Raw genomic sequence first — 15770 nt, forward strand, 5'->3', positions numbered from 1 at the left:
AGTGCTGCTATGAACATTGGGGTGCAGGTGTCTTTTTGAAGTAGGGTTCCTTCTGGATATATGCCCAGGAGCAGGATTCCTGGGTCATATGGTAAGCCTCTTCCTTGTCTTTTGAGGAGTCTCCATACGGTTTTCCACAGTGGCTTCACCAAACTGCATTCCCACCAGCAGTGTAGAAGGGTTCCCTTTTCTCCACAGCCTCTCCAGCATTTATCATTTGTGGACTTTTGAATGATGGCCATTCTGACTGGTGTGAGGTGATACCTCATTGTAGTTTTGATTTGCGTTTCTCAAATTAGTGATAATTAGTGATACTGAGCATTTTTTCATGTGCTTATTAATCATTTGTATGTCTTCTTTGGAGAATTGCTTGTTTAGGTCTTCTGCCCATTTTTGGATTGGGTTGTTTGTTTTTTTCTTAATCCAGCACCTTAGAACACTTGGCCACGCTACCTAGATTGTTTGTTTTTTTCTTATTAAGTCGTATGAGCTACCTATATATTCTGGAGGTCAAGTCTTTGTCAGTTTCATCTTTTGCAAATATTTTCTCCCATTCCATAGGTTGTCGTGTACCCTTTTAAACTGTACAACTCAGAAGGCCTTTAGTATATGGGCAAAGTTGTGCAGTCTTCATCCCAACACTGAAGCATCGTTATCATCCCCATTTTACAAGTGAGGACACTGAGACTCAGAAGGGTTAGGTAACTTGCCCACCATCACACAGCAGTTGATGGAAGAGCTGGGCATCACTGGAGCCCTGACAAATTGTCTCCAGAGCCCGTTTTTAACCATTTTTCTACATAGCCTTCCCTGGACACCCTTTAGGCTGCGGCCTGTACCTCTTCAGAGCCTGAGGGTACCTGGCATCTTCATCAAGTCCTGAGCAAGGCCTGTGGCTAGTGTCATAATCTGGGGTGCTTTTGTCCCTGCAGGTGTTCCGCTGCCCCATGAGTTTCTTTGACACGACCCCGATAGGCCGGCTCCTGAACTGCTTTTCAGGGGACTTGGATGAGCTGGACCAGTTCTTGCCCACTGTTGCTGAACAGGTCCTGCTCCTGCTTTTGGTGGTGGTCTTCATCCTGCTGATGATCAGTGTGCTGTCCCCCTATATCCTGCTGATGGGAATTGTGTTACTCACTGTTTGCCTCATTTACTGCAGGTGAGTGATTTCTTTTTGCTTGGGAACAAGGTTTGTGACTTCCGGTGTGAGTCTGGGACTAACCTAGAATTGGATGGTCCCAGAGGTGGATGGCCCAGGTCACTCACCCCCATTCTTGCTGCAGGGTGTTAAAGAGGGCCAACAATTTGTTCAGGAGACTGGGGAACTACAGCCGCTCCCCTTTATTTTCCCACATCCTCACTTCTCTGCACGGCCTGAGCTCCATCCATGTCTATGGAAAAACTGAGGACTTCATCAATGAGTGAGTCCTTCTGCTGCCACCTGAGGGTGATGCAGACTGTGGGGCGGTGGGGGGCAGGAAGGTAGGAAATAGAGCATCTGAGAATAGCACCATCTTCAGAAGAATCAGAGAGAACATTGCTTTATTCCATTTATTTCTCTGAGTCTTCAGAACCTCATCTGGAAGATGATGCTGTAAGGATAAGAAAAATGTAAGTGATATTTGTAAGTGAAAAATGCTTGTCAGCCTTAAAGACCTGTGGCTGTTATATACATATATTCATGCAATTAATAGTAAGGTGCGCTACTGGCTTAGCACTTACTGCATTGCTTTTTTTTTTTTTTCTCTTTCACTTCCAAACAGGTATCTAGTTATAATAAAATAATAAAAGAACAACAGCTTTCTAAATAACAGAATTTCCTTCACTATTCACACATTAGATTTGCCTTCTACATGTTTGTTGAAACAAACAAACAGACCCTATGATTGTTGCTGAGGCTTAACTATGTAAAGATCAATCAAACCTGGTCTGTACTGAACTACAAGAAGTTCACGGTCTAATGGAAGACAGGAGACACAGATACATATTTTGTAATAAGACAGGGTTGAATATGATAGACAGCTTAGGAGAGGAGCAGATAAGATGCCAGGGAGTTCAGATGGGAAAGAGAGGATCTACAGCTGTGAGGATGAGGGAAGGCTTTGGGGAGAAGGTGGCATCTGAGCTGGTCTCAAAGCCTGGTAAGATTTGGGCATGGGAGATGGTGAGGGCTCAGTTAACTGGAATATTGGATGCACTGTGGTACCAGCTCTCCCAATGGCATTGGAAAGACACTAGGACCAAGGGGATACTGGAGCGATGCATTCATTCAGTCAACACTGAGAAGCTACCAGGTGCTCAGCACCCACTGGGGACACAGTGGTGAGCAAGGCAGACACAGGGTGGGTGGGCGCTGGGAAGGGGGCGCTTCCCTTCACTCACTCACGAATTCCGGCATTTATTCACTCGCATTGGCCCAAGTTTTCCATCCTGAACTACCCATCAAGTTCAAAGTCAGAGCCCTCTCCTAGATCTGGGGTCATGGCTGAGATTGGGGTAGTGAGGATTGCCTCCCCCCTCCACTCCCCAAATTTTGTTTGTTGTCCTTTTTGGTGAGAGTCGGGAGCTAGATGCTGGAGGAAGCACCCTCGGGAAGCCCTGGGTTAGACAGACATGTATGATTTTCGGGTTGTCCTTTCTTTCTCAGGTTTAAATGGCTGACGGATACAGAGAATAACTATCTGCTGATGTTCCTGTTTTCCACGCGATGGATGTCACTGAGGCTGGAGCTCATGACCAATCTGATGACCTTGGTCGTGGCCTTCTTCATACTCTTCAGCATTTCCTCTGCCCCCTATTCCTACAAAGCTATGGCTATCAGCCTCGTCCTGCGGGTGAGGGAGGGACTCTCAGACGGTGGGGGCGTGGGCAGACTTAGGGGCCGTGGGACTTTGATTACATCTTGGGTTTTGGGCATTTGTGATCTTATGAACAATCTGCTGCTTGGTTCTGTTTCCTTACCACCTCTGAACTGGGAAGTCTGTATTTAAAGCTATTGAATGGAATCATAGAATATTGGGATTGAAAGGGCACCCACAGGCAACAGACTCCAACCCTTCTATTGTGCAGACAGGGAAACTGAGGCTCAGAGGGGAAGGAGTTGTCTGGACGGACAGAGAGTTAGGAGCAGGGCCAGGGCAAGACCCCTGACCTCTTGGTTTCCTGTGTGGTTTCTTTTTACTGTACTATTCAGACTCTGATTCAGTTGTCAGACTTTTCTGAGTTATCTGGGAAGGCGGTTAAAAATGTCAGTTTCCAGTCCTCCCTTGGAGCAGGGCCCCTTAGGCTTCAACGTGCACAGACTTGAAGCGGAGTGCTTGCCCCAGCCCGGCAGGCTGACCAGCCGGGCCCTGGAGCGGGGCCGACATCCCGTCCTCCAGTGGGATTCGGAGTCAGGTCCTGGGCGGGCGGGGTCTTGGACTCTATATTTAAAAATGGGTTCTCAAGGGGACCCTGATGTAGCAGTTGGGTGCCCCACGTCCTGAGCTCCTCCTCGCCTGCTGCAATGGGGCCAGGGGTCACGTCCCCAGAGTCCTGGGGAAGAGCTGTGAGGCCAGAGGTAGGCCTAGCATCCTCCTTGGGGACCCTGGCGCACCAGCTCCAGGGCACCCTGTCCCCAGGTGGACTCATGAACCATCCCCTCTGTACCTGGGCAGCCTTCTCTCTAACTGGGTCAGGTCTTGTGAGCCCTACTCTGAGGCGTCCTTTTGGATGAAGAGGGGGTCCCTCCCGCTCCTCGTGGAACCCTGCAGCAGACAGGCCTTTGCACACATACACAGTGCTGTGCCCACATGTCCACACCTGTGCGCAGACCCTCCTGCAGGTGGCTGTGCAGGGCTCACGCCCAGAGACAGTCGCCCCGTCCCATAACCAGGGCGCTGACCCGGGGCTGGCGCTCGCTGTGCTTTCTTCCACTGAACTCTCCCCATGTTCTGTGAGATGTAGCCACGTGGTTAGGAATGTGTGGTTTGGAACATGTGGGTTCACATGAGGCTCTGTCAGTGATTAGCTGTGTGACTCTGGGACAAGTCTGTCACCCTCCGTTTGCCTGGGATTCTTCTGCTGTAAAAGGGAGATAATAGAAGTTCTGAAATTACAGCTTGGTGAGGAATGTGTGTGAATGGGAGGATTCGTGCACGTTACACACCCGGAAGAATGCTTGGCCCAGAATACATGCTGGATAAACATTTGCTATTACTGTTCCCGGCTTCCAGATAGGAAACCAGAGCTTCCAGGGTGAGATAACGTGACTGCGTTCCCACAGCTGGTGAGAGCAGGTTTGTCCACGGTGGGACACGCTCTCCTCTCTCCCTTTCCCCCTCTCTCTGACACACACACGTACATGAACACACGCACACACACGAACACACACGCCCACATGTGCCTCTGTGCAGAGTTGCCCTGAGCCTTCCAGAACTCTGGGCTCTGGGGACAGGCTCCCAACTCAAGTCCTGGGGGATGTGGAGTGACCGAGGCCAGAGACGCTCCCTGGCGGCCATACCCCTTGGCAGGTTGTCCGGTGCTGGTGCAGGACGGGCGGAGCCTCAGCTCTGCCAGGCGCACACAGGCACAGACACTCAAGGACACCAGGGAGGAGCTCTGCCTGGGGACCTGATGGCTTCAGAATGGCCCCAGGTTCGTCCTTTCTCCTTAGTGTCTGCTGCCCTGTCGCACCTCCATCCCGGGTAACAACCTCTCGGCCTCCCTGCCTCACCCCACCCCCGAAACCCTTTCCATCCACCTTTACACTCTCTCCAGGGGGCTCTTTAATTCTGTTTCCCTCACATCACTGCCTTGGTTAGAAGCTCCAAAGACTCCGTGTCCCGTTATGCACCAAACCTTAGCCAGGACCTGCCTTCCGGGCCCTCAGATCTGGCCCCAGATCCCACATGCTCTCTCTCCTCTGCTCAGACTGGTACCTCTCTGACTTCTGCAAGCATTGTTGAGAAAATCACGTTCAGGCTTTGGGAGGCAGGAATCACACACCTTGTTGCTGGCCTAAGAGATTTCTCAGTAAATACTAGCCACGCTCCTGCTTCAAGCCAAAGCAAGCTACAGAACCAGTTCAAAATGGCCTGGACCACCTGGGAACTTATTATCTGATGTGACCAGAAGGCTGGGGTAAGGCTGTTCTCTGTTGGCTGATTCAGTGGCCTAGCAGGAACCCGTGATTGCTTTATCTTTCTGGTCTGGCACCTACACCTGACTTTGCCCTCCGGAGTGTCCACTCAAGCTCACAAAATGGCGGCTGCAGCCCCAAGCAACACATCCCCACCCAAAACTGCCACAGTCTGGAGACAAGATCACTTTTCCCACATGCCCCCGTGTAAGAACTAGGAGTAGTTTCCTGGCATACTCCCAGCTGAGTCTTCCTCTTGCTTCATTGCTCAGGATTGTGTCATGGCTCACTCCTAAACCAGTCGCTGGCTTAACAGGATTGGTTTGGAATAACCCAAGCCACTCAGGGGCTCCAGGCTGCCAAACATCTGAGCACAAGCAAGGAAGAGAGACAGGACCAGCTGTTAATAGACAGCCGGCTGTGTCTGATGTCCTGACTGGAGGAAAGGCAGCCTCCCAACGCACCCCGGCCTCCTTCCCCAGCTCAGTGTTGTTTCATGATGGTGGCCGCCTTCTTTGACTTATACAGGCTTTCCCTCTCTGGCCCGTCCTTACCCTTTGCTTCAGCCACAGCGAGATGGCCTGTGGGACCGTGCATGTATGTGGCCATGTTGCTTCCGTCAGGACTTTGTCCCTCTTTTAGGACAAAACATCCCTCTCCACAGGTGTTTGGTTGGCTAAATCCCACCTCTCCTTAGAAATGTAGCTCCAGTGCCAGCTCCTCCAGGAAGCCTTCCTAGTGGCCCTCATCTGGTGACTGTCCCATGGCCACAGTGGAGCAGTGGGCTGACTCTGTTGTGGAGTGCCTCCCTCAGTGCTGCTGTTCTCTGGTGACCTGTCTGTCTCCCTATCTGACTGGGCGTTCCCTGAGGGCAGGGCCTGTGTCTGCGGCACTTGAAGCATGGAGCCTGGTTTAGCACCTTTGTCCAAGTTTGTTGACTGAATGTATGATGGAGTTGTTGCCCAGCACCTTCTGCATGGCCTGGGGGCACAGAGCGTAAAGACTGGGCCCCCGATCCCAGCTCTGCCTCCAGCTTCCGGGTGATTCTGTAGGTATCATTTCCTCTATTTGGGCCTCAGTTTCCTCAGTTTGGTGCCTCCAATTCCCAAGAATCCCTCTTAGCCTGGGTTTCCCTGAAGGCTGAGCCTGAGACAAAGACTCGGATGCAGACAGATTATTTGCAAGATGCTCCCAGGAAACAGGACCGAGGGAGCAGGAGCGTGAGACAGGGAAGGAGCAAGTGCACTGTGAAAGTGTGTCACTGAGGTCACTGTCCTAGGTCACCAGCCTCAACTCTACCCAGATCTCCTGAGAAGCTATGGAATGGTCCCAGGATTGTCCCCTGAAGTCTGAGAGACAGGAGCCTTTATCTACCAGCTCCTTTTCCATTAGCTGAGGGTTGCTTCCAAGGGCCAGAGCTCCCATGTCTCTGGGCTGCACTGCACATGGGCTGAGTGGGCTTCCATGGTATGGACAAAGGTTTTGAGCAGAAAGCAGAGGGTACACGAGGTGGAACAGTGTCAGTGGGATTCTCGCCTGTGACTGCCCACCACAGCTGCAGCTAAACTCAAAAGTGGACTCGGGGGCACCAGAAGTGTGTGCTCCATCCCCATCAGGGAAACTGTCTTGGTCTGAGGAACTGTTCGGGGGAACCGCAACTCCTGGTTTTTGGGAGTGGGGAGAGCCTGAGCGCACCCCAAAGCCTGTTAACCTGAAGCTTCTCCTTCATTCCAGCTGGCGTCCATGTTCCAGGGTGCTGCTCGAATTGGCTTAGACACAGAGGGGTACTTTACAGCCATGGAGAGGATGCTGCAGTACCTGAAGGTGGGACACAGGTCTGCGTTTTGTGCAGGGGGATCTCGCCGGCTCCACATCGAAGCTGGGGCTGTGTGACCTCTGCAAGCCCCGGCACCCTAGGGACCCTGAGACATCCCCAGGAGGCACCTGGGGCTCCTGGCCCTTCCCCCTCCTCGCCCCTAGACCTGTGTATAGCATCTCTCAGAAGCTCTTCTGAAACTGTCGGCTCATTTTAACTGCATCCCTCATGGAGCTCCTGGATGTAGAGGGAATGATCTGCCCTTATAGAAATGAGAGTTTTGCCCAAGTATTATAATAATAATAGTAATAATAATAATAATATATTATTATTATTATATATATAATAACAATAATATAATAATATAATATAATAATAATATATAATTATTATGATTATTATTATTAGTGTTATTTCTACTCATGTCATAGTAGTTAAGAGCCTAGATTTTTGGAGCCATATCACCTGGGTTCAGGTCTAAACTTTGAATCAGCTATGTGACCTCATGACTTAGCCTCGCTGCTCACCATCTCTGAAATGGGACAGACCACAGTATCTACTTCATTGGCTTATTGCAAAGATTAAATAACATAACATGCAAAGCCCTTAGCATAGTGCCTGGCCTGTAGTCAAGGCTCAATATTATTATATATAGATTATCTCGTGGAATTATGAAACAATTTAATAAGGCTGACTGAAGCATTAGCCCCATTACTCAGGAGAGGAAACTAAGGCTTAGCCAGGTTAAGCATCTTGCTTACAATTACACAGCCAGGGGCTGGCAGAGCCCTTTAAAGCCAGTCCTCTGCCCCTGTCACGAGCAGAATTTGTGAATCACAGACTCATTTAACACTGAGGGGCGCTGTTGGGACCCTTGCGCCAGCAGAGGAGCCATGACCTGCAGCCAGGTGGCAGGGCTTCTTCCCCATCAGTCTTTCCTCTCAAAGCACCCGCTATGCTTGTTGCAGAGTTGTAGGCGTGGAGTCATGCTGCCCCGGGTTCGAGTCCCCTGGTAGTCTGCTCATTAGCTGTGTGATTGTAAACTGTCTCTATTTCCTCACCTGTGAAATTATCTAAAATTGCCCACTTCCTAGGTTGGGCCTTGAGAGAGGGTAAGTCTGCACAAGGGATCTGTATATAAAACACATATGATAAACTAGGGAGAGTTCCCATGTTAATAACAAGGGGACTAGCAATATGGTATCTCAGCCTTTGGGGATAAAAAAATCATGTTTATTTCAGGTAGAGGGTATAGCTCAGTGGTGGAGTGCATGCTTAGCATGCATGAGGTCCTGGGTTCAATCCCCAGTACCTCCATCAAAATAAATAAACCTAATTACCTCCCCATCTTCCCCCAAAAGACAAAACAAACAACAACAAAAAACTTAAAAAAAAATCATGTGTGTTCCAGGTGGCTGGGGGCAGGACGTTCCCTTTGGGGTGTACTCTGATCACATAGTGGTGGCTCACCCTTAGGCTGGGGTGGGACACACACCCGACAGCTAGAGGCCGGTCGGTCAGCAGGGAATGGGCAGAGATTGATGATAACTAGTGATTTTTCTTTCTTTAAAAATGAGATGTGTGTCCCTGAGGCTCCTTTACATATAGAAGGCGTGAACTGTCCGCGTGGGTGGCCTCAGCATGGAGAAATCACATTCCAGGATTATCAGATGAAGTACAGAGACAACACGCCTATTATCCTCAATGGCCTCAGCCTGACGATTCACGGCCAGGAAGTGGTGGGCATCGTGGGCAGGACGGGCTCTGGTGAGCTGAGCGTCCCGGGTCTCCCCTGAACCTCAAATTTGGCCTTTGGGTGTCAGACCTATTTTTGGGCAGGTGTTTGCTCAGCAACCCCACGGGTGTTTATTGGGACCTCACTTTGTGCTGGCCCTGTGCCAGACACTGGAGAATGAAACCCCAAGTCCCCATCGTATTGAAATTCCAGTAGAGGGGACAGATGTTAACAGGTCATCAAATAAGGAAGTGAGGAAGATGACTGCAGGTGGTGAATGCCGTGGGGAAGGGGAGGGGTGGCATTAACCAGAGTGACTGGGTTGGTGGCTCCTTGACCTACAGTGGCCTGGGCCCTGAGGCCCACGTTTGAGCTGACTTGAGGGGTGAACAGGGTGTGGGGACGAGCACTTCCAGCAGGGGGCGTGCAGGGCTCTGCAAGGGTGAGCTCTGGGTCCTCCCTTTCCTCCTTGCCTCCCCTCCTAGACCTCTCTTGTCAGCCCCCTCCTTCTCTGCCTTCCTTCCCCCTAACCCCATCACTTTTGGGAGATCTGACTCAAGGGTCACCCAACCCCGCTTTTTGCATTGTTCAAAGACACTGCTCAGACTTGAGCAATTCCTGTCCCACCCCTATGCACTGGAGCTGCCTCCTCCAGGTAGCCCCCAAGGATGACTGGAGCCTTGAGTGTCTCGCCTCCTCGGGACCCCTGAAGGCCTTGCGCTACTGCAAGGTGAAGAGCTTCCAGCTGTATTCTTTCGTGTGTACTTCCCTTTCTATTTCTTGCCTGCAGTTGCAGGGCTGGGTCTGACAGAGAGAAGCTCTCAGTAGATACACTCCAATTGACTGTATTCATCCAGTAGCTATTTACTGAGCACCTACTCTCTGCCAGGCGTGTTAATGCAAAGGTGAACGAGACACACGGCTGCCCCTCCCATTGACCTGATTGGTTGGACTCAAATGCCTCGGGGAGCCTGGCGAGTAACCCGGATGAGTGAAGTGGATCTGGGATGTGATGAAAGGAGGTTGGGGAGGGCAGAGCATTGAACTTGAACACCGTTCTGTCTCAAGGAAGCGGCAACACTTGGCTCCAGCTGCCTGTTGCCGAGGTGGGTATGGGACCAGTGTTACAGGTTCCACTGACTTTCAAGAGAAGCATGCAATTTGAATTTTTGTCTATAAGGTCTTTGGATTTTTTTTTTAATGGGGGCAAAAGAATTTAAAAAAACAGTAACACTGTGTGTATGAAACAAAACAAATATGTGAGCTGGACTGAACCCAGGGGCTCCATTCGAGCCCTCCCGGATAGGCGGTAGGAAGCCGCTCATGGCAGCTTGGAGCACCTGGAGCAGAGACGCCAGGCCTCTTCTGCTCTCCCCAGGCTCATGATGACAAGGAATGGGCCACAGAGCAGGGAGGTCAGGGCTGGACGCCAGATACAACGTGTGCTGCCCCTCTTGGAGATGCAGGGGACAGAGTCCCCACTTGTCTCTCCCCTGCAGGGAAGTCCTCCCTGGGGGTGGCTCTCTTCCGCCTGGTCGAACCTGCCAGGGGCCGCATTCTCATCGATGGCGTGGACATCTGCAGCCTCGGCCTGGAGGACCTGCGGTCCAAGTTCTCCATTATCCCTCAAGATCCTGTCCTGTTGCCAGGGACCATCAGGTGAGTGCGGGGCCAAGGCCAGCCCGTGAGGAGGGCGGCTCCCAGCAGGAGTTGCGGGTCGGAATGCTGGAGCTGGGCTGCCTCTGGTTACCCGGGACCAAAGCCCTGATTTCTAGGCCTCTGCTCTCTCCTGGGCACACGGGGCCTCACATACCCACCTGGCTCCCCTCCCCAGGGTGTCCTTGAGGACTGGATGAGGCCCTGATAAACACAAGAGCACGTTGTAAACCATAATGCCCTTGACAAAAGGTGCACGATTTTTATTTTTTAGACACCTGATGGTATTGGTCAGGTTACAGGTCACTATTAGCACTTTCCCTGTGGCTCACCACATCCCTCCATGTGGGCATGAGGTTCATTTTCTTCTCTCTCCCATGGGTAAAGCCAGTAGGGGCGTTTAGGCTGGATGTTAGGAAATACTTCCCAGTCCAGGCAGTCCCCGCAGTGAAGCAGACAGAACTGCATCCTTTAGCCTCTTCTCCACACTTTCTGTTTCCTCGGAAGTCTGCTTGGGGACTAAACTTCACCCGGATTAGTGCTGCTGAAGGACAGAGCATGTTCATTGTGTGGGAACCCAAGGCATGGAGACTGAGGAAGATTGAAGGCATTCAAAATGAAGCTGGGGTGGGGTGTCGCTCAGGGGTGGAGTGCATGCTTAGCATGCACAAGGTCCTGGGTTCAATCCCCAGTACCTCCATTAAAACAAACAAACAAACAAACAAACAAACCAAATCTCTCCCCAGCCCCCCAAAAATTAAATTAAAAAATTTAAAAAGCCAAAAAAAAAAAAAGATTTAAAAAAACAAAACAAAACAAAAAAACCAAAAAACGAAGCTGGATCCCGCACATTTCAAGGATAATCCAGGGGCATTCTTAGAGGCAAGAGAGTAAACTAACCCCAGAGCTCTGATCATCCGTTTATTTACTTACTCATCATTCATTCATTCCTTCATCCTTTCATCCATTTCACTGGCCTTTTTGGAGCCTCTGCCAGGTCCCCACCTTGTGCTAGGGACTGGGGACACTCTGATGCATGACTGCTCCCTGCCCGAGGAGTGCACGGTGTCATCGGGGGTGGGGGCATTGTCGAGATGTAAGACATATCAAATTATGATACAGGGAGGCAACTGCTAGATCAGAGATATGAACCAAGAGCTGAGGGAGCCCAGAAGTAGGACAAATAACTCTGCCTGGGGGAATCCAGGAGGGCTTCACAGAGGAGGGGGGGGGGGAGACATTTGAACAGGGTCTTGAAGGATAAGAAGGAGCTTGCCTGGCAGAAAAAGGAGAGAAAGTCTTTCCAAGGAGAGTATATATGTGTACAAACAGAATTTTATGATTGTGTTGTTTTAGAGGAATGAGATAACGTTTAGTGACAGATTTCCATGTTAAGGTAGAAGTTGGCCAATCTATGGTGCCTTGGTATAGGAGGAGTAAAAGTAAAATGAATTAACATTTATTGAGGTACGTGCCAGCCTTATGCCTTAATATTCTGCGCCATTTAACTGTCACAACCACCTTATGAGGTAGGCACTATTATTATGTGTTACTTTACAGGGGAAGAAACTGAACTTAGCAAGGAAAAGTGACTTGTTTAAGGAGACACACATGTAAATGGTAAAGGTGAGATATAACCTCAGGTATTCCAACTCTTAACCAGTGATAGTCCCTCGCTGCAGCAGAAAGAAGTGTGGGCTGGAGTACAGGAAATGTGGGTTCACTCTGCCCTTTAAGTTGCCGTCTAATTCTGAGTATCTATGCTTCCATTCTACCTCTCCGACTGCCTTGTGGTGTGACCTTGAACAAGGCACTTAGCACCCGTAAGTCGTAATTTTCTCATCAGTGAAAGGTATACCCGTCTCGTGGGGAAGAGGGTGTCAGTGAGCCCGTCTGTGAAAAAGCACTGGAGACCATCAAATATGCAACTAAGGCATTTTAGCCCTGCTTCTTTAACACAGTCTAGCCCTGCAAGCAAAATGTGCGTGGCTGCGAGAACTGGGGAAAGATAAAGCGAAGGTTAAGAACAGGTTTCAATCAGGACTGAGTGGTTGCAGAAGAGGGAAGTGTTTAGAATATTGCCTACAGCAAATGCAAGTGCAAACCTAATGGGTGTAAAGTCCAGAGAGGGCCCAACTTGATGTCAGTCACCTGGATTATCAGTTAGGATTCTTTCACTGCAAGAGACAGAAAAAAATGACCTCACCACACGGGATATCTACTAGGGTGGCTATAATTAAAAAAAGAAAAGAAAAGAGAAAAGGAAGGAAGGAAAGAAAGAGAGGAAGGAAGGAAGAAAGAAAGAAAGAAAAGAAAAGAAAAGAAAGAAAGAAAGAAAGAAAGAAAGAAAGAAAGAAAGAAAGAAAGAAAGAAAGAAAGAAAGAAAGAAAGAAGGAAAGAAGGAAAGGAAAGGAAAGGAAAGGAAGGAAAGGAAAGGAAAGGAAGGGAAGGGAAGGAAAGGGAAGGGAAGGGAAGGGAAGGAAAGGAAAGGAAAGGAAAGAAAAAAGAAAGAGGAATGTAACAAGTGTTGGTGAGGATGTTGATAAACTGGAACCCTCATGCACCATTGGTGGGAATGTGAAATGGCACAGCCACTGTGGAAAACAATTTGGTGGTTCCTCAAAAAGTTAAATATAAAATTACCATATGATCCACCAATTCTGGTTCTCAGTATATACCCAACAGAGTTGAAAGCAAGATTTGAACAGATACCAGTATACCAGTGTTTACGGCATTATTCACAATATTCAAAAGATGGAAACAACCCAAGTTTCCACTAACAGATAAATGAATAAACAAAATATGATAGATAAGCACAATAGAATATTATTTAGCCATGAAAAGAATGAAAATTTGATATATTTTGCAGCACAGGTGGACCTTGAAAACATTATTCTAAGTGAAATAAAGCAGACATAGAAGGACAAATACTGTATATTTCCACATAAATGAGGTACCAGGAATAGGCAAATTCATAGAAACAGAAAGTAAAGAATTTACCAGGGCTGAGGGGCTGAGGGAGAGGGGAAGAAGGAGATTGCTTAATGGGCAGAGTTTTTGTTGGAAATGATGAGTTTTAGTGGATTGTTACATAACATCATGAATGTATTTAACACCACTGAATTATATACGTAAAAATGGTCAAAATGATAAATACTATGTGATGTATATTCTAACACCCACACTGCCGAAAGTGGCTTAAGCTACAAGGGCCTCTTTTGGCTCCCAACCCTGGGAAGACCAAGGCTGATTCAAGGGCCCAGTGTCCTCCTCATCCTGCCTTGGCTTCATTCTCAGGCTCTGATGGGAGCCCTGGGGGGCTCCATGTGTCCCACTCCCAAGGCAAGTGGTGCCGCCTCCCCTGCTCAGTCAGTGAGAAAGAACAAGTCCCTTTCCTGGGATTCCTGTCCAAGTCCTGAGATACGCTCTGATTGGCTACCTTCCCGCCCCCAGCCAATCACTGTGGCCACAGGCTGATTTGCTTATACCTGAGTCCCTTGCTCCACCCCGGAGCTGGTGGTGGAGCCCCACCTGGACCACATGGGCTTGGCGGCTGGGGAGGAGGTGGCCCCTCAACAAGGTCTGGGGGCTGCTGTTTGCAGAAGGAAGGGGTACTGGGCAGGCACAAGGAATGACCACTCATGGAAGTTCCATGGGCTTCTCTAAACCCAGTGATCCAGCTCTAACCATCCTTGGTGACTTGCTATGTAGGGGGCAGACCGTTCAATGGTCCGTGTGCTTGTTGAACCCTTCTCTTCCTCTTGCGTGGCAGATTCAACCTGGACCCCTTTGACCGCTGCACGGACGAGCAGATCTGGGACGTCTTGGAGAGGACGTTCCTGAGCAGCATGGTGAGTGGCTGCAGGGCCCAGTCCTTGGTCTCAGCCTGCTGACCCTCCAGGCCCCTCTCAAGGATATTCCAGATGCTGCCGCGTGGGGCTGAGATGGGTTGGGACCCCTAGATAAAGGCTGATGACTCAGACAGCAGCAATGAGGTGAGCGTGCTCTGGCTCAGGGGGCACAGCAAGGGCCAGGCGGGTATGACTTTGTCCTCCTGGTGTTTACGTTCGAGGGAGACAAAGGCAATAAGCAATGAACACGCAAGATGCTTTCAGACACCACCAAGTCCTGTGCAGGTAGTGATGCTACCAGCAGACACTGCAGTGCCGGGCCAGGCCGGGGCTCTGTAAAGACGCACGTATGACTGAGACCAATTACTGAGGGGGCAGCCGGGCACAGGTCTTCACGAACTTTCCAGGCACAGGGTCTAACAGATGCGGAGACTCCCAGAGGAGTGAGACGGGCGCAGCTGAGAATGAGAAAGGCCATCGGCTGGGGGTGTAGAGATGGGAGGAGTGTCACAGGATGAGAGAGGAGGGGGTATGACGTTTGGTTAGGGTTCACTGCACAGTGGCTGGAGGGCCTCTTCCCTGATGTCACAGATTTCAAAGCTGCCTCAAGGACTGCAAGCAGAAGTGGAAAATGGTGCAAACTTCTCAGTAGGGGAGCGGCAGCTGCTCTGCATCGCCCGGGCCCTCCTTTGCAGCTCCAAGGTGAGAGGTGTGGGTGCGTGTTGGTCCCGGTGACGCCTGGCCTGGGAAACATGCTGGCCGTGTCTCCCTCGGGCACCACGGGACTCTGGGCCTGTGCTGGATTCTGTTCGCAAATCCCACAAGGGCTTGCTGTGTCACTTTCTGCCATTCCGTGTGCGCACGGAGGCGGGGGTGGGGAGTGGGCTGGGGTGTGCTGGGGCCAGGGTCGGGGGGCGGCCTCTGCCTGGGTGCCCTTGACCCCGGCATCCTGACCTAAGCTGACACCACCAAGTCATGACACACTTCTACAGAAAGTCACAAGGTTAGAAACGCAGTAAAATAAAAATCACCTACCGTGCTTTCCTTTTAAAACTTGGATGCAGGGCACTCCCTTGTCTTGATTAGAGTTGAGAATCAGATGACAGCTGTTCCGGGGCGAAGTGACCTATTTTTTAAATGTTTCATCTGACAATGTTTCTTGAAGTTTTCCAAATATTTGGGCAGTAATTTCAGGTGCTCCAGGGGCTAGTTTGGAGCAAACGTTCTGTCACAAGGGAGGCGATACACAACCATAATCCACACTTACAGACACCTCCACACTCACACGTGTATACGTACTTGCACACGCACACGCAACACACAGCGTGGTTACTTAGTGATAAATGCAAAACATGTGGGTGTGGACTGTCAGAGTTTGGGCAAGAGCAGGCGGAGCGCGATGGGGCCTGAAGCAGGTTTCAGAGGAGGACCCTCCCCTCTTCCTGAGACAGGAGTGACGGGACTTGAAATATGGATGGAGCACTTCCTCAGCCTCTCAGCTCCGTATTTCAGTTACTGAGCTGCTGGACACGGAAGTTGCTTTCTGTATATTGTTTCCCAAATTTGAGTTATCTCTTAATGATTTTTGTCATA

At 50.1% G+C, this 15770-nt stretch overlaps 1 protein-coding gene across 1 annotated transcript in view; it reads left to right on the plus strand.

Annotated features, from left to right (window-relative positions):
• The window catches only part of ABCC11 (ATP binding cassette subfamily C member 11), a 57600-nt gene that overhangs the window by 40398 nt on the left and 1432 nt on the right, over positions 1 to 15770 (plus strand). The window contains exons 20-27 of the mRNA XM_010982624.3: positions 933 to 1159; positions 1284 to 1421; positions 2648 to 2834; positions 6854 to 6943; positions 8513 to 8702; positions 10170 to 10329; positions 14099 to 14177; positions 14769 to 14879. Coding sequence (XP_010980926.2) covers positions 933 to 1159; positions 1284 to 1421; positions 2648 to 2834; positions 6854 to 6943; positions 8513 to 8702; positions 10170 to 10329; positions 14099 to 14177; positions 14769 to 14879 — 1182 coding nt within the window. The remainder of the gene's footprint in view (positions 1 to 932; positions 1160 to 1283; positions 1422 to 2647; positions 2835 to 6853; positions 6944 to 8512; positions 8703 to 10169; positions 10330 to 14098; positions 14178 to 14768; positions 14880 to 15770) is intronic.

Source organism: Camelus dromedarius, chromosome 9, assembly GCF_036321535.1.
Source record: "Camelus dromedarius isolate mCamDro1 chromosome 9, mCamDro1.pat, whole genome shotgun sequence".
Lineage (NCBI taxonomy): Eukaryota > Metazoa > Chordata > Mammalia > Artiodactyla > Camelidae > Camelus > Camelus dromedarius.